The 27,586-nt window shown below is 48.6% G+C and overlaps 1 protein-coding gene across 1 annotated transcript; it reads right to left on the reverse strand.

The window, feature by feature from the left end:
- Window positions 1-283: 283 nt before the first annotated feature.
- LOC126540296 (neprilysin-1-like) lies at window positions 284-26,712 on the reverse strand. The gene is made up of 4 exons (XM_050187097.2): window positions 26,652-26,712; window positions 26,007-26,230; window positions 14,733-15,052; window positions 284-2,090 (listed from the first exon to the last, which is right to left on the reverse strand). Exons 1-4 carry the CDS (start codon window positions 26,710-26,712, stop codon window positions 284-286), a joined length of 2,412 nt encoding a protein of 803 aa, XP_050043054.2.
- Between the last annotated feature and the right edge of the window lie 874 nt (window positions 26,713-27,586).

Here is a 27,586-nt window from a genome sequence, read left to right on the forward strand (position 1 = left end):
ACGATCAGTTCTACCGGTGAGCAGAAGAGAGAGAGTCCAAGAACGCCGAGGACCTGTGGATACCGGCACAGTTGTAGCCTTTCACACGGATAGGGCGTGCGGAGAGCCTTCCGACACACGGTTATTTTTTTCGCGTACGAGGAAGAAATGCTTGCACTTTAGTGGCAGTGGTTATATATAAAAGAAAATACCTTCACAATGGAAACGTTCGCATACAAGTGTGTTTCACTCAAAGCAGCAAACTAAAAGAAACGAAATCTATATTCTGCTACATAAAACTACGTCAGAAAAATTCGCATTTGTCCGGGGGGTTCATATTCGTGCCCAAGGAGCAGTTGAACGCCTTGGAGAAGAGACGAGAGTGCCTCACTGCCTCGTTGCAGGCTTGCTTGGACTTGGCACTGGCGTCTCTGCCGTCTTCGGGACTGCAAAGCAGGTAGCACATGGACACGAAGAACGCTTGCATTTCTTCTAGTCGTGGCTCAATGTCAAGCTCGTTGCGGCCGGAAAGTGGTAACACTTGTTCCACGAGCTCCTCCAGCATCTCCAGAGGGACGGCTCTGTCGTAGTCCACACAATAGGACCCGTTTCCGGAAGGACCCGAGAAGCAGCGCAAATGGTCGTCGGGGTGGCTGGCGTTGCCCTGGCTCACTCGGGCTAGCAGGCCTCGGAAGGTTGCCTGAGCAAACAAAACACCCAGCGTCCCGAACCTGATTCCTCTCGTGAGGCCGCGGTCGTACATCGGCAGCATCGACGCATAGAGCGGGAGCCGGACTGTACTAGTCGCAGCGTGGAAGAATGTATACGAAGGCTCTGTGTGAACATCTTCCAGGTGTGTTGTCCGGGAGAAAGCGGCAGCTTTGTCCAACAGCTCAGTGCGCAGGCGAACCGCGCTCACCCAGTTACGGGCAATGGACGCCGTATTGTTTCGTGTTAGACTCGCGTCCAACTCTTGTTGATACGCTCTAGCCTGGATGAGTATTGAGAAGAAATCGGTCGCATTGACGATGTCGTAAATGCTGGGAGAAATGAGCCAGGTGCTCTTGAGCATCTTCGCCTGGATAGGTGCCAGCAGAGCGAGGGTTGAGGCGCGTATTTCTTCGACCACGTCCTTGGTAAACGCCTTGTTGGCATAGGCGCTGAAGGTGGCTGCTCCCAGGAGTCTTTCTGTCAGTTCGAGGCAATACCTCGGTGCAGCTTCGCCTGTGGTCTCGGTGATGAACCTGTGAAGAGCGATGTCCTTGCTCATGAAGGGCGCCATTTCTGCGACAGCTAGCCAACTCGTGCACCACACCATAACGCTCTCGTTCCACTTGTTGGCGAGGTCGCTGAACGCAGTCAAATAGTGAACGTCAGTTACGTTTATGACGATGTCCGTGTCGTCAGTGTTGAAGTTCTTTGAAAAGAAGTCGCTCCAGCGCGTTTTGTTGAAATGTGGCGTGAACATCGAAAGGGTCGAAGTGTCTGTCAAGGGACTCACTAACGCCGTTCTATTCGTTATTGGATGAATGGCCTCCCGGAAATCTTCGCCTATGCTGACGAAGCTGTCGTGCAAGATAAGAAATTCATGGCTGCTGTTCGGACCCGCTACCATGCTGAGTACTAGGTTGAAGAATTCGTAGCTTGCAGAGGCGTTTGTCCACATCGTAGATGAGTTGTAGAATTTGTTATTGCAAGATAGCCTATGCGTGTAACTTTTCGATTTTAGGACATCGCCCGGTTCAAGCAGGAACTTGGACTCGGTCGAGCTGTCGGGTGCACTTTTCGCAAGCTTAGTGATTTTGAGTAACGAGGCAATGTCGAAATATTTTCTGATCCGGAATGTTGTCGCCAGAACATCCGCTGCACCTTCGAGCTTTGGCCAAGAGAGTTGGGCTTCGCTTAGCACTTCTCGGAAGCCGTCTATGTCGTCATTTCCTCCCAGAAGTACTGACTCGCAGCCAGCATAGAGACTGGCCGCCTTTCCCGACACTGTCTTCTCGTTGTCAAGACCTCGGGCATCCCTCAGTGCAGTGGCGAGTTCTTCGAAGAACTTGGACAAATGCTCCTGGTACACCGAGCGACTGCTCTTCCATTTCCCGCACACGAACCTGCGTAATAAGTTTGATACACAAATTTGTAAAGAGCAGAAAAATGACAATACTAGCAGTTCCTTTTCAGTCTTCTTTTAAGGGGGGATGCTAGGCTGAAGCGTCAACTTTTGAAGCGCTCAACCAAATTTCACGAAATTTTGAGGGGTAGTTTATCTTGTTGTCATTAGGACATATGAGAGTGTCGAATATGAGCAGCCTAGCTCAACGAGAAAAAGAGTGAAACTGTGAAATTGAGCAATCTTCTGTGTCAATTTAGGAAAACTATCGTTTACAAAATAATGAAAATATACAAATTATTTGTGATTAGATACCTTCTAGATGGTTTATAGTGCAGGATAAGTCAGTTTCACATTTTTATGTCATTTCTGTAAAAATGCCATGACTCTGAAAATGAAGCTTATTTTTTTCGCTGTCATTACATGTCGAAGATCTACTAAATATTAGATGTTGGAAAAAAATTTAGGCATCTGAAAAGTACTTTATCTTGTTCCTCAAAATTTCAGTCTAGAAAAAACGTTGGAAACGGCATTTGGTGAAGCAGTTTGGAAATGATACTTTTCCTACAGCTTTTTTTTTTTTTTGCAAAGGTGCAAACTGACAAAATTCAGTTCAACGGTTTCAGAGCACGGAATTTATTATTTATCAAATCAAATTTAAATTAATCAAAGTGCCCTGCTGCACATGTCGAGCCCTCCTCTTCAACACGACGCTGCTCTGCGGCGATCGCTTCAAGGCGTCGTCTCTTTCTTTCAGCTTTAGAGCTATCCGTCGCTCTTGCCTGCGCTCGTGAAATGGCTTGCTTCGTTGCTTCCTGAACATGCTTATTCGCCTGGACTCCCATGTTCAAGTTCCAGCTTTTCGAGAACTCTCTTGATGCCACGTGCTCCTTCATTGAATTCTAGCACAGCCAGGGCTGCTGCAGTCTCCACTGTTATCGGTGATGCAAATTCTGTCTTTGAGCACCTTTTCCATACAAGAGCATTGAAGGACTCGTTTGCATTCTGTGTCTGCATCCTTGAACATCGCGCAAGAAGCTCTGGCTTACTAAGCCTGTTGTAGAGAGGCACCAGCTCTTTGGCAACGTCTCTGCTGAAAGCTGGACGATGGGATCTTGGCACTGATGGCATGTCCGCTGCAACTAGGGCTCTGTGCCGATTGTAGTGACACCAAGAGTCCTCACCAACTGGGCAAGCGTGATGTCGTGAGACTTCATCTGATGAGCAGGAGTGAAAAAGCGTCGCAAGTACTCCTCGTTGCATTTTTTTTTACATCCGGAGCATTGTCTTTCAGGGCAGATGCATAGGAAGCAGTGAGTTTTTTTACAACACTGTGTGCCAGCTTCCCTTTGCTTCCTAGACCTTTCGTTGGTTTCTTTAGCTTCTCAATTTCTCTAAAGAGGGCAAAAAACAAACTTCCTAACGTGGGCATTCACTTTACGTTGCGTTTCTTGCCCACTATGCGGCCGCGTCTGGAAAAACAGCGTTCAGAGTCGCGTTCCATTGGAAATGCGCGCCACCAACTTGTGAAAGAGATGGTTTTCTTCCTTTCTACTGCTCAGATAACTACCAAACTTGGTGAGAAGATTCTTTATTAAACAAGCAATTCAGAACAACTCAGAATAAAAAACACGTTTTTTTCACCGAAATCGGTATTTTAGCCCCGCCTCCCCCCTTAAGTCTCTTACGGCGAACTTGTGCTAAGTGTGCTTTATTTTGGTTGCCGTTGTTCAGGAACAGCTAAGATGCCTCGATTTTAGCCGAGTTTGCTCGCCCTTATGAACAAGTGAGCTTTTTGTGTTGCTGCAACGCGACATCAATGTACACAGCGACAAATGGAGACGACGATTTCGTTAAGAACTCAACACGTGCAGGCTTTAAACCGGCTCTTGAAAAAGCGTACATCGCATGCAAAACGTAACACCATAACTTTGATAATAAATTGCCATTCCCCTCAGCTGGAGACAAAAAAGAACGGGCCTCTGCAGGGTGCACTTTATTACTCGGTCCGAAAGAGCCAAGACCGCACGGACCCTCGCATTGTCGCCTCCTCCGCGACTTCTTTCACGGCAGTTTTCAGCATACCCCCCTCGCCGCACCACCGCGACGCGCATATATGCTTCCCCCATACAACCGTATAGTCGCGAACAGCGCTATAACTGCTTTACGGGACGCCGGACCTGCTGGTCATTCGCGAGTATACCAGAAATCAGCGAGCAATTATATCTGTCCCTTCTTCTAAACACTAGCGATATGGGCAATCTTGCACGTCAAATATGGCACGCTTATTTCCTCTGCAACGAAAATATCCTCGAGCTCTATTAGTTTGGTGACGGCGTCAGCCTGCTGTGGTGACGAGAGCGTACGAGCAGGAAATAGTGCTTCTTCCGCCACTCCAAAGCAATTGAAGAAACTCTTCCCGATGCCAGGGACGTCCCTGCATATCAGCCTGCATGCGACGGATAGTCTTCATGGTTTGGTGCTGTCGCTTTGCACGGCGACTACGTTTCCCTCGTGGGGGACTAGGCGTAGGGGGGCGGTTGACGAAATGGCTGCCTGGGTGTCCACGTCCAGCGTGGCCTCTATTTCATTCGCAATCGGGGCTACCTTACTCTCTTCGGAGGCCGTTTCTTCGTTTCTTTGTCGTATTCACTTGTCACTCCTTGTTTTTTGTTTACCCTCCTGCCTGCCAGGTGAACACGTTGTTTCCAGCCATGGCACATTTCCTCACAAACCTGTAACTGCTCTCGGGATATCTGTGCGACCAGTCCGCGTTTGTATACCGCGTCAGTCGATTCATTCAGGTGTCGGGTGACGTCGCAGATGGACGGGCTGGGTGACCTGGAGTAAGAGTGGATCGCGTGGTTGGCCTTCTCTATCAGGCCGCAGGAGGTCGTCCGCTGCTATAACTTGCTGATCTGAGTGTCGAGTCAAGTGGAGTCGAAGGCGGATCGGGTGAGAACAGTGCCGTATAAAGTAGGGTGAATCTCCGAGTGGCTTTGCAAGCGGTGTTGGCGCCCTGTTGGTGTAGGTAATACCAATTGCTTTCCGTGACTGAATCTGTCATTTGGCGTCTAGCAACTTAGCGTAAGACAAGCGTAAGACAAGCAACAAGCGTAAGACAGCTGACATAAAGAAGTATAATATGGGTAGAATTGAACATGCTCTCAGGAACGGAGGAAGCCTAAAAACAGTGAAGAAGAAACTAGGAATAGGCGAGAATCAGATGTATGCGTTAAGAGACAAAGCCGACAATATCATTACTAATATGGATGAGATCGTTCAAGTGGCTGAGGAGTTCTATAAAGATTTATACAGTACCAGTGGCACCCACGACGATAATGGAAGAGAGAATAATCTAGAGGAAGTTGAAATCCCACAATTAACGCGGGAAGAAGTTAAGAAAGCCTTGGGAGCTATGCAAAGGGGGAGGCAGCTGGGGAGGATCAGGTAACAGCAGATTTGTTGAAGGATGGTGGGCAGATTGTTCTAGAAAAACTGGCCACCCTGTATACGCAACGCCTCATGACAGCGAGCGCGCCAGAATCTTGTAAAAACGCTAACATAATCCTAATCCATAAGAAAGGGGACGCCAAAGACTTGAAAAATTATAGACCGATGAGCTTACTGTCCGTTGCCTACAAAGTATTTACTAAGGTAATTGCAAATAGAATCAAGAACACCTTAGACTTCCGTCAACCAAAGGACCAGGCAGGATTCCGTAAAGGCTATTCAACAATAGACCATATTCACACTATCAATCAGGTGAAAAGAGAAATGTGCGGACTATAACCAACCCTTATATATAGGTTTCATTGATTACGCGAAAGCGTTTGATTCAGTCGAAACCTCAGCAGTCATGGAGACATTGCGGAATCAGGGTGTAGACGAGCCGTATGTAAAAATACTGAAAGATATCTATAGCGGCTCCACAGCCACCGTAGTCCTCCATAAAGAAAGCAACAAAATCCCAATAAAGAAAGGCGTCAGGCAGGGCGATACGATCTCTCCAATGCTATTCACAGCGTGTTTACAGGAGGTATTCAGAGACCTGAATTGGGAAGAATTGGGGATAAGAGTTAATGGAGAATACCTTAGTAACTTGCGATTCGCTGATGGTATTGCCTTGCTTAGTAAATCAGGGGACCAATTGCAATGCATACTCACTGACCTGGAGAGGCAAAGCCGAAGGGTCGGTCTAAAAATTAATCTGCAGAAAACTAAAGTAATGTTTAACAGTCTCGGAAGAGAACAGCAGTTTACAATAGGTAGTGAGGCACTGGAAGTGGTAAGGCAATACATCTACTTAGGACAGGTAGTGACTGCGGATCCGGATCATGAGACTGAAATAATCAGAAGAATAAGAATGGGCTGGGGTGCGTTTGGCAGGCATTCTCAGATCATGAACAGCAGGTTGCCATTATCCCTCAAGAGAAAATTGCATAATAGCTGTGTCTTACCAGTACTCACCTACGGGGCAGAAACCTGGAGGCTTACGAAAAGGGTTCTACTTAAATTGAGGACAGCGCAACGAGCTATGGAAATAAGAATGATGGGTGTAACATTAAGGGATAAGAAAAGAGCAGATTGGGTGAGGAACAAACGCGAGTTAATGACATCTTAGTTGAAATCAAGAAAAGGAAATGGGCATGGGCAGGACATGTAATGAGGAGGCAAGATAACCGATGGTCATTAAGGGTTGCGGACTGGATTCCAAGGGAAGGGAAGCGTAGCAGGGGGCGGCAGAAAGTTAGGGTGGGCGGATGAGATTAAGAAGTTTGCAGGGACAACATGGCCACAGTTAGTACATGACCGGGGTAGTTGGAGAAGTATGGGAGAGGCATTTGCCCTGCAGTGGGCGTAACCAGGCTGATGATGATGATGATGATGAATTGATGGCAGTTCGTAGGCGCCTTGTGCCTTATGTTCACACGCAGGAAATAAGGAAGACGTGCTCGTTTTCCAAGCAGGTAAAACGCTGCTGGGGCTTGATGCATACTCCTTGCGCCAGCCAACCATGGAGAGTTTTACGACTGTCCTTTGTGACAAACTCTTCGTGTATGTGACCAAAACAACGACAGTCCGGAAGTTAAAGAGACCGGAAGCCCAACGAGTGCACAACGTTGAGCGAGCGCGCCCGCGACCATTGGAGTTTTTGTGTGCGCGTTTGTACCTCCTCCCACTCACAGTGAATCTCACAGTTACGAACCGTTCAATGCAAAGACAAGGGACTAAGAAGGGAAAGCGTGCCACGTGCGCTGAAAATTGTCTCTGCACTGATTTTCTTTTTTTTTTTTTGTAACTATGAATCCAACATTCCAACTAGCCCCACTGGCAGTCTTGATTCATTCTCATAGTGTCAGCGCTCAGGTCGCGGGAGCAAGCATGAATATGTACCGAGCGCCGGCCGCAAACATGGCGAGAGTCTGCAGCCTACCTCTCCTCGGCAAGAGCGTTCCTCAGAAGCTATGAAAAGGTGCTCTTCGCCAACGAGCCAACAAACAGCCTTCAGCACAAGCTCTGAGTCTTCGCTTTCGCTCTTCGTTGAGGAGCTCGTCAAGCTGACCCCACTACTAATTCAACGATTTCTCATTTGTTACGCGGCCTCGTCTCTGCCCCTGTCCGCTCCTGGTCAAGCTCCAGGGCGCTGGCACAACGCTACGTCTAGAGACTCGTGATTGGTTGCAACAGTGGTGTCAGCGGTGCGAATCCTAACAGTCTCTACTTTGCATTGGTCACTACTTAGGCGTTTTATTTGTCGCTATGTATTTTGTACTGATCAATTCGTAGGCGCTAATAGCAGTCAGAGCCTTTATAGGACGTCTACTGTAGGTTCCCACTAATTTCCTTGTCGATGATCATCAGATAGAATTGTCCGTTCACACAGATGTGCGAGGAGGTGTTGACTGATAGACTTCGGATATGATATGGCGGGAGTCGAAAAGACTGTGCAGTGTCAGCCTGAAATTTCGAAATCTGAATTGCTAGGAAACGCTTTAGAGTAACAAACATCTGCGCAGAGAAGTATTCTGTCCCAACGAAAAGGAGGTCTAGCTTCTGGCGCAGTTCGCATGCCGAACGTTCTCTGGCTGTCAGTGTCAAGCAGTGACTGAAATGATGCGGAATGGCGATGTTGAACGCCTACCTTGCGGCTGTATGAATTAGGACAAGCGACAATGCAATAGTGCTACTAGGAGCATTTCCCACTTGGGATTTGTCACATTTCGCAACTTCATACAATACTTGTGCTTCACTGCTCTCGGGGGCGAGCTGTTTATCTTTTGATTCCAGATGCCGCAATGGTTTCGGAACCACGAAAGCGAAATCCCAACCTGGACTGTGCTCAAGACAAAGTTCACCGACCTCTTTGGCTGCCTGGCTGTTCGAAAGCTTTGTACCGAACTACGTCTGCAGTCGGACTCTCAGCAACCTGGTGAGACTTTTACCAGCTATATCGAAGATGGCATCGACCTCTGTAAACGGGTTAAATCGTTAATGGCAGAGGGCAATAAAATCAATCATATAGTGAAGGGTATCGATGTGGATGCGTTTCAGGTGCTGATTTGGAAGAGCCCCTCTACAGTTGCTAAAGTTATTGAGCTGTGGCAAAGTTACGGCGAGCTTCGCCGACAACGCCTCGTCACCCGCCGCCCTGTTGTACATCAGGAATCGTTGTCCGGCTTAACCCCACCTTTTCGATATCCCCCCTTCCTCTAGCAGATCAAGGCTTTCGCGTTGGCCGAAGTTGCTCGCCAGCTCTCCCTCATCCCCAAGCCGCTGGAGTCACGTTCGTCGTCCCTTAGTCTGACCCTACGACACGTTATACAAGAATAAGTGTCTGAGGTCCTTCCACAGGAGCGGGCGCCTCAGGTCACCGCTCCATCCACTTACGCCATCGCATGACCATGACCACCGATGTTTCGGACTCAGCCTCCGATCTCTAGCTCTGTTTTTACCTCCATGCCGCCACGACCTCCAGTCCATCGAGTATTTAATCCCGGGCGCACAGGGGACAACCGGCCCATCTGCAATTTCTGTGGTCTTCCCGGACACGTTGCATGTCTGTGCCTCCACCGTCCACTTCATCCACGTGACGACCCGCGCACAGCTGCGTAAGACCGTCCGTCGTCTTACTCTCCAGGCCGGGAATTACAACTTCCCCGTCCAAGCCTTCCACCAGTTTCTTACCGCCGTCTCCATTTCCCGGTCGTCGCTCGCTCTCCCCAATGCGTCGACGTCGCTCTACCGCTGACATGGAAAACTAAGCAGCGCAGTTCGCGAGGCAAGCTTATTGATGTCAAACGCCAAACATTACTGATGTCGCTGTTGAAGGGGTCTCTGTTCTTGCCCTTATTGTCATAGGTGCCACAATATCTGTAATTGCCGAAAAACTGTGCAGCTCTATACGAAAAGTCACGACGCCGTTCTTCAGTCCATTACTCCACACGGCCACAGCACTGCACGTCCAGTCGGTGGATGCGTTTGCCGTCAGATTTGAAATTCAACGAGTGCTCTACGTGGTTGAGATAGTCGTTCTTCTCCACTGTTCCCACGGCGTTACTTAAGGTTGGGATTTTCTCTCATGTCCGCGGCTTGGTACGCTGAAGCAACGCCTCCCTTACTAGATGCCTGCCGCGCGGTCCAGTAAACTAGGTCCATGCTTTCTCCCTTTTCTCGTCTCCGCGAAAGGCAACGAGCGCCGCTCATGGCGAACGCCTGCAACCTAGATCACCTGCTGCGGCCATGGCATGCATGGAATCTGTCACCGTTTAAGAGGCCCGCGAGAACGCTCGCTAACAGACGCCCGCGCACCAAGCCGTCATTGATTGCTCCCGTGCAGAAGTCGCCTTCTCTTCGCTTGGCAATGCAATATCTGACGACGTTTCGCTTTGCTGCGCCAAGTTGTCCCTCACTGACGACATCCAGATACCTCCGCATACATCCGTTCTGGCACCTGTATCCTGTTCCGTTGCCTCCGACTCTACCGCATTCTTCACACCTCCCACTATTTTCGTTGATCTCCATCTCTCACCACTCCCAACCCCGCTGCTTGGCCTTCAAGCTGGTGCGACTCAGCTTCCAGTATATAACCACTTAATATTCCCGATTACGTTGCTTCGCGGCGAATCTCTCGGCACTGTGGAGCCTTACGATACCCTTACCACGTTGGAACTTTTTGTTGGATCGTCAGAGTTCCACACACTATACTGTAGTGCAGTAACTGCCACATCGCCTGAAGACGTTTTCAGCCACGTCATCGACAATACCTTAAACCCCGGGAAACGCCATTACCTTCTCCGTCTCCTCGGCAAATTTCGCCCTGCTTTTGACAGCCATAGCACTTCTCAGGACCCACCGACAACTGTATGTCACCGGATCGACCCGGGTGCTCACTCACCGCTATGACAGCGACTATACCGTGTATCGTCGACAGAAAACCGCGTCATTGATGAACCGCCCGACAGTGAACCGCCCGACAGTCCATGGGCATCGCCAGTTGATTTAGTTAAAAAGAAGGATGGTTCGATCCGCTTTTTCGTGGACTACCGTCGCCGTAACAAAATAACCTGGAAGGACGGTTATCCATTGTCGCGGATCGACGACGCCCTAGTCTGATTACAAGGTGCAGAGTTCATTTCCTCCCTCGATCTACGCTCTACGCAAGTGCCTATGGCTGAGGACGATAAGCCAAAACCTGCTTTCTTCACACGAGATAGCTTATGCGAACTTCGTGTGATGCCATTCGGCCTTTGCAACGAGCCCGCTACATTTCAGCGCGTGATGGATACCATTCTCCGAGGCCTCAAGTGGAACGCGTGCTTGTGTTATTTGTATGATGTAGTAGTGTTTGTACCAGATTTTCCTACTCACCTTCATCGACTGGAGCAGGCTTTACTCTGTCTCGGTGACGCTTGCCTCCAACTAAACTTGAAAAAATGTCACTTTGGGCATGCAAGCTGACCATTCTCGGAGATGTGTCGAAGGACGGCCTTCTCCTCGATGCGGCTATGCTACGTGCTGTTGAAAAATTCCCGAGGCCCAGGTTTCTAGAAGACTGGCGCAGTTTCATTGGCCCTTCTTCGTACTTCCACTGCTTCATTCAAAATTTCGCTTTGATTATGGCACCGCTGACAGCTTCTTCGGGGAGACCCCAATCTTTCCGTGTGTTCTCCGGTTTACGATGATGCCTTTGCGGCGCTACGTCACCTGCTCGCAGCACGACTGATACTGCGCCATTTCGTTCCAACTGCTCCCACGGAAATCCATACGGATGCTAGTGGTGTTGGTCTTCGCGTTGTGCTCGCCCAGCGAAATCCCGGCTACCAAGAATATGTTGTCGCTTACGTGAGCTGCACTCTAACGACAGCTGAAGCGAATTATTCCGTCACGGAAAAAAGAATGTCTACTGATCACTTGGGCCATAAACAAATTTCGTCTATACTTGTACGGCCGGTCCTTCGATGTCGTTACCGATCACCACGCATTTTGCTGGTTGTCGTCCCTTAAAGACTCCTGCGGCCGCCTAGCCCGGTGTGCACCGAGGCTCCAAGAGTAAATAGTACGACATCCGGGTTGTCTGCTGCTCAGGCAATAAGCACGCCGATGCCGATGCTCTTTCGCGCTCGCCTATCCACGCCGACATTGTCAGTGTCTCCGTCCTAGACTACCCACTTCCCTCATTAGCTTCTGTCAACATGGCTTCGGAGCAGCGCAAGGAATCCTACATTTCATCTTTGACAGATTACCGCTATGATACGCCTGCACGCCCACCATCTCGAGTTCTATGCCGACAAGCTTCGAATTTCGCCATCCGCGACGGAATCGTCGATCGCCGTAACTACGTTCCGACGGCCGTAAATGGCTGCTAGTAATGCACCGGCATCTCCGCGCTGATGTATGCGCTGCTTTCCACGCCGATCCTCAGTACGCACACACTGATATCTTCCAAGACCTACACCAGACTACGTCATTGGCGGGGTATGTACAACTTTCTGCAAAAGTGCAGTCGCTCTTGCACAGAATGTCAACGCCGCAAATCTGATCCTTGCTGCTATTCTAGACCAATGCAACAATTGCCGTGCTCGCCGCGACCCTTTGACTGGGTTGGGATAGACCTTTAGGGGGCGCTGCGGTACACAGCTGCCGGCAATCGCCGGATCATTGCGCCCATAGACCACCTTACAAAGTATGCAGAAACGGCCGCTCTGCCAGCCTGGACGTCTCGTGGCGTTGCTTCCTTCCTGTTTCAACGCTTCGTTCTACATCACGGCGCTCCCCGCGAACTCCTGAGAGGCCGAGGCCGTGTCTTTCTCGCCGATATCATTCAAGAACTTTCCACTCAATGCCGCGTTATTCATCCCCAGGCAACGACAGGCTTTTCTCCCTTCTTTCTACTATATGGCAGAGAACCATAATCTCCCATTGACACTATTCTTCCTCACCGTCCAGACTTGTCAGTGAGTACACCTGTTTCCAAATCCGCTGGTATGATGCCCGATATGCAGAAGAATGTCGACAACTATCATGCTCCCTTACAACGCAAGAACAAGCGCTACAGAAATTTTGACATTACGACGGGCGCACGCGCCACCAGTTTTCGCCTGACGCTCTCGTTCGGTTGTGGGTGCCTCCTACTTCGACAGCAGGTGTCTCCTCCAAGTTTGTCTCTAGATAAAATGGACTCTACCGGGCCCTACAGCAAACTTCTCCGCTAAACTACGTCATCCAACCTCTGACGCCCCCTACGGACCTGCGTCGCCAAGGCCGCGAACTTGTGCACGCAGATCGCCTCAAGCCGTATCACTAGCCCTTCGTCCTCGCGACGCTTTAGGCCCCCTGTGTGGCTCCGTCTTCAGCGAGGGGGGAAGGTGTAATGAAGTGCGCCACGCAGAACTCCGCTGCCGGATTGCCAGCAATACGCAAGTGGGGCTCGGGCTAAACTTTCCTGGTGTGAATGGCTAAGCCTGCGCTGTTGCGCCTTTCAGTCAGCATCATTCGTGTCGTCCACAGCCGTGTCGGACTTCTTTGTCATAGTAGATCGAAATTTTGTACATTTAAGTCTGAGATAATATATTTAAATTTGAGAGAATGAGATTACATTAAAGAGCCCATTTGGTCGTGTTAAGAATTTATAGGAGCCTGTAATTGCTCCTCTGGTCCTAACCAGTCTAAAAATGCGTTGAGGTGCTGCAGCAGTACGTTCTTGTGTTTATTGCAATGTATATTTTCTATTATTTGGAAGCTGCAACTCAATCACTGCGCGACAACCGGCGCTCAATGTGCGAGGCGTAGAAAGTTGAGCTTGTTGGTATATTGCTGGCAACGTGGGGACAGCGCTAAACGACCGGACAAGAAAGACAATGAAGGCTTTAGCTTGAAGATGGATAATGAAGGTTGACAGCTGATGTGTTCGTCTAAACGCTATTTCAGGTTTTCAGAGCCGGGAGAAAGCGTGAAATAGAAACAGTTGGGTTTACTACTTCACACATTACGTCACACTTTACTACCTCACGGTAAATATCGCTCCTCACTGACACCAGTTAGCACAAATGAATGGCGGCCGTCTTTGGCCGCACATCTGGCTGAAAGATCAAGGCATCACTGTGTACCACGAAGGCAGGAACTCGAGCTATTATTGAATAGCCATGTTTCAATTTCTCGGCATACAGTATGTGTGGCTATGCCGCTTCTGACAAGTGATGGAGAGACTGGTCTTTTACTGCATCCCAGAGGACTTACGTCATGCGCTACCTAATGCTACGGGAATGCATGATGACGGTGGACATGCCTATACCCGCCTATGACAAGTTACAGCGCGCTGAGGAATTGCAAACCAATCAGCTTGGGCGGCTGTAACCACGGCATGGTTGTCTATTTCCTCGTACATAAAGCAAGAAGCGGATACAACGGGTACAGTTGCTGTTGCAAACCGACAATTATCGCGCCTCTTATCAATGAAGTGGTTAATCTGTGGACCTGCAGCCGTGAGGTGGACATTACTTCATTAGTTTTAAGGACGAGCGTCACGAGCTATTTTCCCGACAAGGCGTCCACTAGCTCTTCGAAAAATCTCTTGCCGTGTCACACGCTTGTCACACGCGGTTTCACACACGTTAATGTTTCGCCTTTCTGGCGAAGCTGCTACTTCTTTCTCAAGTTGGTGGTGACAGCGGGCCTTTCCAATAGTTTCGGAATCACTGAGGTGCAAAACTTACTTCCACCACTGCACACTAAGGAAATGCCACTGAGGCAGCATCAAACGTTTACCGGAATCTTGGGTACAGTGGCATTTTAAGGTAAGTTTCTCTTGTGTTCTCCTAGTTTTCTCGACGAATAAGTAGCCTACGAAAATTATTTACAACGTAACCTGTGTAGGCAAGCTGGTGGATACTCTAGGAAGCCAGTGTAGCCCACATAAAACAAACACAAATAGTTGAAGACCCGACACCACTGGCGTCCATGGAGTTGCGTAATTTCGTGTCTACATGCGCTACAATGACTGCTGCAAGTAGTTGTTGCCGCGTTACAAAGCAGCGTGTAAGTTTACGCATACCTTGGCACATCAACGCAAGCTCACAAGGAGCTCTTACTAGACAGGGAAGCGAAAGTGGTCTTCACCATCATCACGAGCTCACCCACTGACCTGTAGAAGTTGTCGCACGGTTCGCTGCTGGTGTCCATGCTGGCAGCCAAGAGCTGCACGAAGCTTCGACAGGCTGGCGTGTCGCAGTGCTCGAGGCGATGGTTGTCCTCACTCGAGCGCGTGGCAAACGCGAGCGCGACGAACACGAAGAAGGCGATCACGATGCTCAGGGAAGCCACCAGGGCCACCACGATGGCCCAATGTGACTCGGACACGCGCTGGTCGTGACCACCATACACGAGCCGCACGCGAGGACGTTGGCGTCGTGGGTCCAAGTGTTGGGTAGAGGACACCATCTGGTGGTCCACCGTCGAAAAGCGCTGCATTTTCGGAGGAAAATGCAGCCCGTTAACAAAACAACTGACCCCGTCAGATACAAGGCTGGGCGAGTACTTGGACTGCAGCGCGCACCACATTCGTCAAGGGCACCAAGCAGGGCCAGCAGCAGTATTCCTTAAAGTTACGCTGTCTGAATGCGCTTGCCCGCCAACCACTGCTCTAGCGACGTTAAAGGGCATGCAACACGGAAACAAGCTCGCCGACAATCTGCTAAACCCTGCCGATGCCCAAAGATCCAATATTCGATTGATCAGCGAAACTCGATCTAGGTTTCGCATCAGAGAAAACCTGCTAGTAATGGGTTTATAAGCACTTTCGAAGCCAAGAGGAAGGTTCCCTGCACCACTAAAAAATGGGTAATACCAGTTGCTCCGCTGACTCGGATTCTACCGTTTCATTATTTATATCGGTGTTACGTGCTGGAAGATAATAGACTTCACTGTCGACCTGAAGTTGCCACAGGTCGGGTTTGGACACAAATAAAAAATAATTCCCGCAAAGTTGAACTTCGCATGCGAAGTGTGATCGTGAGAATAATCTCCTCTCAAACCCAAAAAGTTGAAATGATGAAGGCAGCATCATCCTACCAGAAATGATGGCTGAGTGACTGTTGCCTCCGTGTGCTTACTATAGAGTGAAGGACCCGATTGCAGACCCATCGGACTGATTTAGAGCAGTAAAGAACTTAAAAGCATCAATGCACCGAGGTTCTGTTGCACTTTAAAGAACCTCTGGTCGGTAAAATAGATTTCGAGCACTGCAGTACAGCGTTGCTCGTTGCCGCTGTGTTGCACTGAAACCTTAAACAAAATAAATAAATAAATAAATTGATCAATCAATCAACTGTCGCAAGAATAAATCAAACGAACAAAGGCACATTATGTCCAGTAGAACGATACGCCCTTAAAATTCTGAGACCTGCGTTCTCATGGGTCAGCCTGTAAGGCATCAGCTAATTGTTGACACCGTATGACTGGCCCCTTAGTTTACTGGATGTCAATCTAGTATTGCATAAAACAGGCAAAGGTCAATAAAGAGTTGCCGTACTAAGCGTGTTTTCAGCATGTGATTCCTGCTAGAGGTGTTTTTCATACCTTGGTAGCGTCGGGCCATGAACTCACTCGTTTCACGGATGATTTTCTTAATGGTACGGAGTTCTTGAGCGTTTCCTGTCGAACATAGAAAGCAGAAGTGGTAGGAGGACATGTACATGCATGACGGGCACACAGCAAGGAACCCAGTGTACTGCCTGTCAAGAAATTGATGAAATCTCGCGAAATGGAAACGTAATAGAGAATAAAGGCTTTTTCCGCGGTGTGAAAAACAAATGAAATTCATTAAAAAAAAAGTCGCGGATTCGCCCGCAAGGTGAAGCGCCGATTGCGATAGCAAATTAGTAGATAGCTATGCGAAGTAAGGATGGTACTTTCATCGGCCGTACAAACTTGCAAACATTCGCTTACTAACTACATCAACAATGACATAATAAGTAAGCGCCACTGAACGAGGACGTAAAAAGAAACGCACAGAGACAGCAACAGCCTTGTCTCGGTGGGTCTGTTTCGTTCTACATCCTTCCCATTACTTAAAAGACGATGTAAGTTTTAACTAGATTAACAAGCACGGCGTCGCGCGCGCACAGGTAAACTAGAAAACATCTCGCGCGCGACAAGAGAGGACGCGCTTCCGGCCCGCCTTCCTCGCGAACGCGGCTCACCCACGCACACTTTCACTCCCATATACAGCATACAGCGCGTGGCGATGATTTTAGCGCCCTTGGACTTTATACGAAACCTCACGGCGATAGCGACATCGACGGCAGAAATGCGCCAGAAGTGTCCATATCGATAGCCTGGAGTGGCTATCGAAATCAAGTACAAAGCACTGCGGCTGCGCTAAATTTAGTGTTGATTTTTTTTTTTTTTTAGTTACAGGCTACAGCTAAGACGTTGGTATGTTTCCTTCGAGGTAAAGGTATTCTCTCACACTTGCATTGTAGCACAACATAATAACATAGCAATACAAAGAAAGGCTGTGACGTGTAGCGAAGGCATGGAATGAATACCTTGGGGCCGGACGATGAAAATGTCAGCGACATTGAAACGACGATTCTTGACAGGAGAGTACGGACGAGGTGAGCCAAACGGCCTGAGCAAGGAACGCTTGCACTTCTTCTTCCGTCCTCGCGCTCTCGTGTTCACCCGAGCGCAGCAGGCTGAGAGAGCGCGCTGTGTACACCAAGAGCCAGAAATCAAGGAAACGTATTAAGAGGTCTCAAACTAAAACGAAAAAGACGAACCAGGGAAAAGAGTCTGCGTCTTATGTCAGCCGAATCATGGGCTGCACTGTTTAGATCCGTTATTGTCTAACGTAAATTTCTTTCCTTTTATAAATGCTCAAATTTAGTCTGGTGGTGGCAGCGGATTGTAGTTAAAGGTGGGTTTCGCCTGGAGACCTAGGCCGCTTCACTTGAGATAGATAGATAGATTTAGTTAATAGGAAAGACAGAGAGGTCGACCTGAGTTAGTACGCTGTAATCTGCGACGATGCACTAGGGAAGCGGGATCGGGAATGAAAGTACTGCGATGGATGATGATAATGATGACAAGAGAAGTGGTGAGTGCTTTGTACATTAAACGGTGGCCCTACTAGAACCGCTCGTCGAGTTTCGTGCCATGCGGAAACTTCGACAGCGCGTTAGTCGTCTGCATTGGAGTTGCGGTGTCAGGCAACGGGCTGAGAATAGCTTCCGCCGACAGTGGTCGCCTGCCAACGTTGGATAATGAATTATCTAACGTCCTTCGCTTCAGCCTATATGCTTGGCAATCGCGCAATATGTGGTCCAGCGTTCCAGGCGTCTGACATTGTTCGCAATCAGGGCTGTTCGACTGGCTGATAAGGTGTGGGTAGCGACGGGTGGAAGCAACGCCCAGCCGAATCCTGCGTAGCAGTGAAGCTTTGCTCCGCGTAACTTTCGGGGCAAACGAAATTTCCGATGTCAGTCGACCATATGTAGGCGTCTGTTGGTGTTGTCAACATGGGCTCTGTCTGCCTGTGTGAGGTGCTGCATGCGTCCCTTGATCATTCAGTTGGTGTCCGGTCGTGACTAGGCAATCAGCACTTCATCAGAGGAAGAGAATGCAGATCTTGCCCTACTGTCAGTGAGTTAATTGCTAATCGCACCACAATGGCTAGGCGCCCACTGAAAACTGATCAAGTGGCCACATCGCTTGGTACTGTGATGAAGTTCGGCTATTTCCAGAACGAACAGGTAATATGGCCCTCTCTGAAAAAAAAACCATTTTAGCGCCTGTAACGCTGATTTGGCATCGCAGAACATCGTCCATTTATGACGTGTCTGCTTTCTCATGAAACGGACAGCGTACCGTATTGCCGCCAGTTCCCCACTCGTAGATGTTGATTTGTGGTCCTATTGAAATCGCCGAGTAAGCCCAAGCTGCGGGATAGCAAATGCTGCCGTTGTGGAAGATGGTGTGGCCGAACCATCGGGATGTACTTGTACAGTCCTGATATATAATCTAAATATATGGGACAAGGTCAGCTGCTTCAAGCCAATAAAAGAAAGGTGGGATTTCATTGTAATTCCACTTGAGCGTGTGTTGCATTGTCAGCGGAGCATTTTACCATACGTGAAACAAATGAAGACGTGAAGCTTCAGTGCTAAATATATGATTGTTCCTCTTGGAAACACAATGTATTCAAGGCAGGCATGCGCAATCCTTTGACTTGTAGGTTCTCAAGAATAGCACCACTTTAAACACAGCAGCTTGGGCACGACCACAGAAATTTATGTCTGCTTCCTTGCACGACCAACAGAGCACACGGAGGTAGACATAGAGAATGTGGAGGTAAACAGAGAGCTTGAGCTTCTGTGGCACATTCGTCTCTATTAGTCTACTAGCAATTAGTCTCAGATTAGTGAGATAAGGAACAAGAATACCCCACAAAGAGACAGTGATGCTATCGCAAACGAAGAAACAGCTTCGCATTTCAGAACTCGGATTCCATGAAAGCATCAGTTAGTTTGACGTGCAGTGCGTTGTAGTGTGGGTCAGCTAATTTTCTTTTCCTGTTCATCCAATAGCTTCAGCAGCAGTCGAGCAAAAGAAGGGATGTGGTCAAGGTCCGAAGTTGGCGTCTTTTCAGACTTCAGTGTACGGTGGCTGCGCAATTTAAGAGCCGTTGTCAGGTCGTTCTTGTATAGACAAGAACGGCACCGAGAGCGGCGCTGCTGCGCCGGCGTTGAGAGCGCCGCATGCGAAGCAAAATTCTATTAGCGGGTGGTACCCATCTCTCGTTCGTGCCGCCTTGATTGCCTCCTGCACTGCGCGTGTTTTGGCACGTTTCGCGCCGCGCGCGGTGTGTGCCTACGTGTGTGCGCGTGGACATTTCGTTCGAAGGGCGGTGTCAGCGTTGCCATCTGGTGAAATGGGCCACCAGATTTCGGAAATCTGGTGAAAATGTAGAGCTCCTGGTGGCCAGGTCAACAAACTACTACACCAGACAAAATCTGGGGATATCTGGGGAAAACCACTCTACCGAAATTACCGTCCACCCGCGCTGCTCATCCAAACATTTAACACTAGGTAGCGCCTGCGGCCGCCACGATGCTAAGGTCTATATTTGTATTGGTTTATTCCTCATGAAATCCCTGTGTTGCTGTGCTACTGCTAGGGTACAGTGAACTATATAAAGCTTACTGTAGCTAAGGTTTGTGCTACCGTATGATGCTAGCGCTAGGTTTCAACGCACGTATAGTTATAAGTCGCTTCAATAGACGGCACCGGCTGTTTTAGTGGAGGAATGAGTTTACCGTGGGAAGCACGGGAAGAGCAACGCCGGGCCACCGGCAATGCGTCAAGTGGCTAGCCAACACACGTGCTGACGCTCCGCTCGTTTCGCTGTCACAAAAACCTGTTGCGCAGGTCGTCTTCGACGGGAAACTTCCTGAGGATTCTGCAGCATTCTGGGCTAGAATTTTCAAGTTTAAAAATGCCATGGGGGAAAAGCCCTTCCAGGAACTTGCATTGTATGCACTGGCATGTCTTTCTTACCCAGTGTCGAATGCAGTGGTGGAGCGTGTCTTCAGTCAGGTCATGTGTGTTAAGACGAAGTACAGGAACAAAATGTCGCTGAAAACTTTGGATTCCATTGTACGAATTCGCACAACGTTGACCTCTAGAGAGGGGTGTTGCGTGAAGTTCACTATCACAGACGATATGCTACGCAGGTTTCGTTCAGGCATCTACGATGCTCCAAGGGATGATTAAAGGCTTCTCATCGTGATTTTATATAAATAATAAGATGAGTGCTTGACGAATGTTAATTCTTGGTCATTTTTGTGCATATTAGGGAAATTTTATTTTCTGGTGAAATCTGGGGAAATTTTAGCGAGTTTCTGGAGTCGTGCCGACTTTCCAATCTGGCAACGCTGGGCGGTGTACAGTCTGTTTCACATTTAGGGAGAAAACTCGCAGCGCATTGCATCGTGATGCGGCGAGCGCTTGCGTCCGGCGGCGGCGGCAGCTCGCGCAGGTGCTCGAGGGGCGGGATATTGAACGGCGTCGTCTGCTACGGCGGCGCGCGCTGGCCGCATTGTCGGGAAACGTTCTACTATCAGTTGCAGGGCGCCGATCTCATCGCTACGGCGTGAAATTTCATTTCATTTCATTTATTTTTCCCTTAAAGGCCCGAAGGCATTACATAAGGGGGGAGCAAAATCAAGGTCAATTTTTAGAACAATAACAAAAAAAGAGTATGCAACAGTTAAATGAGCCGGTATTCTTTACTATGCGTTGTGCGACGCCAACTGATACGCCTCGAAGGTAAGTTCATCGCTGCAGGGCAGTCATAGACGACGTACTGATTCCATACATTCTTGACGGCCCGTTTCTGGAAGGTGACTATATATTCTAACGCGATAGGTCGCCAATCCACACTGCTCGTGTGGTGCAACAACTGCTAGAAGAGCGCGCAGTCACTCTCTTGGAGTGGCCGCCTGAATCCCCGGGCGCCAACATCATTTAAAATGTCTGGGGCTCGTTGAAAGTATCGCTGGCGCACCGTCCCCTCTATCAGTCGCCCGAGGATAGGCTTCGATCCACCATCGTCACTGACTGAGACGTGCTGCGAATGAACACATCCCTGATCAAGTCATTCTGCACTTCACTGCCTTCCAGGATGAGCGCTGTCATCGCTGCCGCCGGGGACATGACGAGATACTAACTGAAGTTCCGAGCGTGACGTATCCGATTCCCCGCCGGCGGGCAGAGTCTGTCTGGTGTAGCGAATGATTGTCGAGGAAAACCATTTCCAGCTCATTGTCTGAACCTAAAACATTCATTTAATCGTATCCGTTTGTTTCATCGTGTTCGGCTCCCATAGTTATCATTGTTGAGTGCTTTGTTTTCCTTTCGAGTGAAACAAAGACTGAACACGTTGCGCGCACATCTTGGTGCGTCTTGTCGCTGCTTATTACGGTAGCACACACAGTGAAGAAATATACGTGCACTGCCCCTGACAGTAGCACGCTTCCCGACAATGCGGCCAGCGCGCGCCGCCGTAGCAGACGACGCAGATCACGACTCCGCCCCTCGAGCGTCTCCGCCTGCTCGAGCTGCTGCCACCGCACGACTGCATTGCTTGCCGCATCGCGATGCAATACGTTCCCAGTTTTCCCCTAAATGTGAAACAGACTGTACACGCTTCTATTTGCCTTTAAGAAGATCGGTAGGCTTGACGATTATTTTTATGGCTGCAATGCGGCGAAAGGACAGCGTCTGCTTAACCATGTAAGTGACGCTGAGCAGGTGATTGGAAACGACATCGTATGTACCGCCGGAAAAATCGTCAGCACATACGATGCGGCACATACATACGGCACATACGAGCTAAAGTCATTTTTGCAGTTTCTCACAATATGTTTGCTACAAATCCGTGTTGTCTCTGATGGCGACAACGGTCTTCCATCGACACTGTGCGGAAATAAACAAAATATATCGCTGCATAGCACCAGTACGACATGCGCACACAACTTTAACTAGTGCGTCCCCTACAATATGGAATAGAAGCAGCAATGTAGACAGCTTGGCCATTTTTTAACAGTGCTCAAGAGACGGAAGTTGAAAGTATTAGTAATCATTCCTGCTTCAGCAATGCCGGCGCGACCAAGATGCGGGCCGCGTATCGTGCAGTAACTCGATCGATCGGTGCAGTGGTGAAGCGGGAATGAACTCCGGTCATGTTCAATGCATCGTGCACATATTCAATTTCTCGGCACGCGTGAACTTCGGCCACTGCTAGCGCATACAACAGAAGTGGTTTCCATTCTTGGGCAGCGCACACATAAACGAAACACGAGAAAGAAGACAGGACAAGCGCTCGTCGAACAAACGTTTTTATATGAATAAAAGGATTATGTACCGAGTAATTATTAAATTCATGTGGGTTACATATAAAAACCGTCATACACTCAGGAGTGATCAATGAACGAGCTCGCTTCGTTTGCCAGTTGTTTACTTCGCTCGGCACACCGCAGTAATCCATGTGTGTCGTCTGCTTTTTTCGTACCATTTTCTTGTGAATCGGCAGAATTTCACTGGTGGCATCAACCATTTCGTGTTTACATTGCTGTCGTGACAGTTAACAACACAATAATAATTTCCGGTCATCCGAAGAGGTGCCCTCGCAAACAAGAGACGTTTCGCGCGCAGCGCGAACTGAACGCGGGCGCGACCGCTAAGGGAAGCAGCGGCGGAAACCTACACCCGTTGGAGATGAAATCGTTCCGCCAGGGGAGAAACGAGCGCTGGCGTCTAGGATGAAACTTGGCGTGCGGTCGTCTATAAACGGCCCTTTACTGCTCTCTTCACCGTCACCGGTACGTGACAGTATAAAGACCCCATTGCGGTAAAATCGTGGCCGCGTCCAGTACGCTGTAGGGCTGTAGGTGCGAAGAGGAGCTGATTGAGAAGGCTTGGTGGCGGTGGCGTCTTCTGGCGCACGGAAGGAAGGGATGCGAGGTGGGTGCGCACCGACTTTCTGCGCCCGCAAAGGAGGGGGGGGGGGATTAAGGTGCGTCTGCTCATGGTGCGGCAAGCGTGGCCGAGCGCTTTGTTTGAAGTAATCTATGCTGGGCTCGTAGGCTAACCGACCCGAAAGAACTGACGGCTTTGTGGACACTGCGTTCCTGTGTGCCTGGTTCGCGCTGAAGCGAGGTGCAGCCAAAATGGAGGAATTCGCTTGGCGCTCCTGCCGCTCCTAATCACTCCAGCCTTCTGACAGCGAGCGTCTGCCGTCACCTTGCGAGATGTGTTCATGTCTGCTTGTGCAAGGGTGGCATCTTGCTTGTTAATTTAGTTGGTAAGCGAATGTTTATAGCAGTTTACACAGCGAATAAAACTACTAACCTTTACTGCGTATAGCTGTCTCATAATGTGCTATCGCAATCAATGCTTCGCCTTTCGGGCGAAACAGCGACATTTCCTAACCAGTAATCCACATTTCTTTTGCTCACGTGACGCTTTACGCGCTCCACGTGGAAGGTCAGCTAGAATTTCGTATAGCAGCAGTGGTAACAGCTGACACCGTGTTGCCGCAGCATTGCCGGCGTAGTAGAGGTCACCGCCAGCTCTAAGATGCAGCAGCCACTGCTGCAGCGTTCAAAGATAACCGTGAGCCACCAACATACCACTAGTACTTCCGAAGGGTGGAACTCACTCATACAGCTTCGCTGTGTTTGCTGTATTCGTTGTCAGACGGGGATAATATATTTCAAGGATCATTTAAAGTAATTGAAGACATTCATGCGTGCTCGCTGCCATCCTCTAGCGTCCAGAAAGGTGCTGCGGAGTTTCTAGAAGGTGGAAAATATTGGGAACTAGTGCTTTGAATTAGCACTGCAGCTAAGCCACCTGTGCCAGTTATGACATCGTTACTTTTGTAAAGTCACTCAAATGCAGGTGCGCAGCGGGCAATTTTGTTCGTTGGGGGGTCTCTCGTTGCAGCGCGGCCTCCTCCTTGCAGAATTTGTCGAGGGATCAAATACATGACTAACAACTGCATTGCCATTGTCAATGTCCTTGTGTATTTGATACTGCAAATGAATTCTTGAATGCTACGCATTCTCATGACAAGTAGGTATTTTGTCATAAAATAATATAGTCGTATGTCCAAAACAGTTGTGGCAGAAATAACTGATATCAATGCTTCCACGTTTTTGTTTATTTACTAGGATAATATAACAAGAATATTAGAACTATATCAGTTCGAAACCAGCAAAACAGTGCATGCCACTGATATGAAGAAAAGTAAAGGCCATGAAATGAACAAGTGTAGGACAAATATTTTAATGAATCTTTGTCATTCAAGAACCTTGTTTACATTTTTTTACATATGCAACGGCCTGGGGAAGATCTCAATGAAGGTGTCCTTCGTTCCAATGAATAGCGCAGCAGCAGCTGTCACTAGTAGTGTATCGTGAGTAACCGCACCAATATTATAGTCGCAGCAGAAAGCACATATATATAGCGGGAGTTCTGCAATATATACATTAAAGGTTCGAAAATACAATGGAGTATACAAATGCGAAGACATAGCTTGATAACGGGGAAAAAGGTGTCATTGGAAACAAAGTTCACTGCATGTACACAAAACCTGCCAACAAGATATTTAAATATACGTATAAGTCCCCAATAAACCTGCGTGTCTAAGCAATAGTCACTCTATATAATGCGTCAAACAAGACATATAAACGTGTTGCGCAATCACAGATAGTAAACATTGCGCGTAGAAAGACAGACGATCCAGGCAAGAACTAAACTGTGATCGCAAAAATCGTGATCTTCACTTCGGCCATGCTGCGGTCGCAACAGCAACATATGGAGAGAATAATAAAAGAAGAATGCAGAAATCAATACGAAAATGTGTATTTTAAATGCCTGCACATTGACAACAATTATTCTGCCCTCAAAATTAGGGAAGGGTATTCATTTGGTTCAAAAAGGAAGTAAAAGCACGTTAGCTAAAAAGGAAAGAAAAGGACAAATGAAAGCCACAGACGGTGCGGCAAGTTGAACTACCCAATAAGCGAGTGTGCTTATTGGGAGACACCGCGTGGGGCTGGCTTTCAATGAGAAAGGTCGGTCGAAATTGGTTATTGATGTCCTCGTATTTTTAGTGCTCGCATAATAATTTTTTTTCACAATGCTGTTACAATAAACGGCTAAAATGTCTTCTGCTTTAAAAGCTATTGAACAGTCATATGTTCTCATCATATTTACGCTCCTATGGACCTGAAGGAACAGAGCTTTCTACTTCCATAGATCTTTGCTGCCTTCGCTATCTAAACGACAAACTTCGCTCGGCGGAGCAGTTTAGCGAAGCGGTCAATGACTTCAAACAAGTTGATGTCGACGTTTCTGCAGGGGCATAGAAGCACCAGCCCAACCATGCGTTCCTCAGACATTCTAGAGCGCAGGTATGTTTTTAGTAATCTCATGCTTGAATATGTTCTATCTGTGCTAGCAGTGGTCACTGGAAAGGTGACCGGAATCTGCAGCATTTTGTGCAGACTTTTATGGAACCTGTAGTCGCAATGAGAGAGGGCATCTGTTCCTGCGCTGGGGCGCTGGCTTGTTGCTTTGTTCGCCCACTTTGTCCACCATAGTCGCAGTTCTCGCAAAGAAGCCCTCGCATCCTCGCCCTGCGCAAGAACGGCCAGGAGATTTTCTGCTCCTTTCTCTCGATCATGTTGCATTGATTGTATTGCGGATGGTACAGTTACAGAAAAGTCCTTTAGCATAGCCTTGTGCTTTTCGAACCGTTAGTGTAATTGTGCTAATGCGTGGTCCATGAATGGAATGAACACAGTTCTCTGGAAATATGCCTCAGCATTTTCTGATGCAACGCTCCCACGATCCTGCTGTTGGACACCGGCTCGTCGGCTGGTGATTTCCACATCCAGTCCTTTCGCAATTCCTGTACTTGTGCAAAGATCTTCAAGAAGGAAGCAGTCGCATTCTTGCGGTCATTTTCGATCGCCTGCTGTACCACATCTATCTCGTCAATGGCGGCGCTCATGTCGATGTTCCTGGTCTGCAGCTTCTTTGACAGAGGCAGAGCCACCGCTAACACATGCTCTGCCACATGCGGACTCACAAAGAATGCCGGTGACAAAAGTGCCAACGCTGGACTATTTGCCTGAACTGGACTTTCGTGCCTGCCGCTTAACTTTATCTGCTCTAGTGCCACGATCACCGGCTCAAACAGACTTACAAATGAAAGAACTGCATCATGCTTTTCCACCCAGTGCGTTTCACATAATACCAAAAGTCGCTGCCTTGTGGACTCATGACACATCAAACTTATCATTTCTCATAAAACATGTGGGTGGTTAGGAGTTTGATTTGTAGAAAAAGCTGGACATTGCATTTAGCGTTCCAAAACAGTTACGGATATCTGTGATGGAGCTCGCCGCACAGAGAACGATGTTGAGGAAATGGCTGGTGTAATGCGTGTACAGTGCGGCTAGATATTTTTCGCAAACGGCAGCTGGCTTACCATGCGGTTTACCAGCCATCGAGCTGGCACCATCATAACCCTGGCCACGAAGATGGTGCATGCTAATTCCAATGTCTAGCAGAAATTTTATAATGGTGTCGACGAGGGCTCTGCCACTTTGGTCCTGAATTGGCACAAAACCTAAAAACACTTCTTCGATATCGTTGGCATCCTTGTTTAGGTACCTTGCACAAACGGTAAGCTGTTCGATTCCAGCTATATCCATCGTTTTGTCAGCAAGTACGGAGGAGGAGCCTGCGGCGTTTACTTTTGCAACTAGACTTTGTTTGATAATTTGTCCACAAATTTCCATATTTGGTTTCGTACCACTGGGCTTAAATACGAGGCATTACTGGGGCAAGTTTCCAAATGGTTCTTGAGATGTTTATCTCCGCAATCAGGTTGCATACGAAGAAGCGCTGCGAAAATACCAGCATTGTCAGCGGCGCCTTTCCTTAAATACATAGGACCACTGTCCCTGTAGCTACGGAGAGCTAGACCATGTCGTCAGCAAAACATGGAATTGTCGCAATAATAGACCGTCACTTTTATGTTTTCTCTTATTTGACTTTGCCTGCCCTGGTCCACCTGGTCGATCACATTCCGCACGCTTCCTGAGAATGTTTGGAGAAAACTATCAGCTGGCAGCTGACAATCGCGGTGATATTTCGTATTTTCGTGTATTTCGAGGATTTCGAGCGCGTGCTTCGGATTCTGGAACGGCTTGGACACGAAGGCTCCAGTGCGCGCATATTGGCCCTTGCCAACCTCATGTCTGCAGAAAAGGACGCACACTCGGCAAAGGGCACCTTCTCGAAGCACTGAGTAGCTGAGCCATCGATGCCTATCTAGCCAATTGAAGACTTCGCTTTCGCTTGAAATCTTTCGTACATTGCAACCTTGCGGAGGAATCCAAGGAGAAGTTAACCGCTGAT

The sequence above is a fragment of the Dermacentor andersoni genome, chromosome 2, assembly GCF_023375885.2.
Source record: "Dermacentor andersoni chromosome 2, qqDerAnde1_hic_scaffold, whole genome shotgun sequence".
Lineage (NCBI taxonomy): Eukaryota > Metazoa > Arthropoda > Arachnida > Ixodida > Ixodidae > Dermacentor > Dermacentor andersoni.

Excerpts from the sequence above, each read along its gene's own strand:
- LOC126540296 (XM_050187097.2), bottom strand. The coding sequence starts at position 26,712 with ATGCACCATCTTCGTGGCCAGGGTTATGATGGTGCCAGCTCGATGGCT. Across the intron at positions 26,231-26,651 it reads GATGGCTGGTAAACCGCATG|AGCATGTGTTAGCGGTGGCT; the intron begins GTAAGCCAGCTG and ends CGCATGTGGCAG. Across the intron at positions 15,053-26,006 it reads CGGTGTCCAACAGCAGGATC|CGCTTTTCGACGGTGGACCA; the intron begins GTGGGAGCGTTG and ends CCGAAAATGCAG.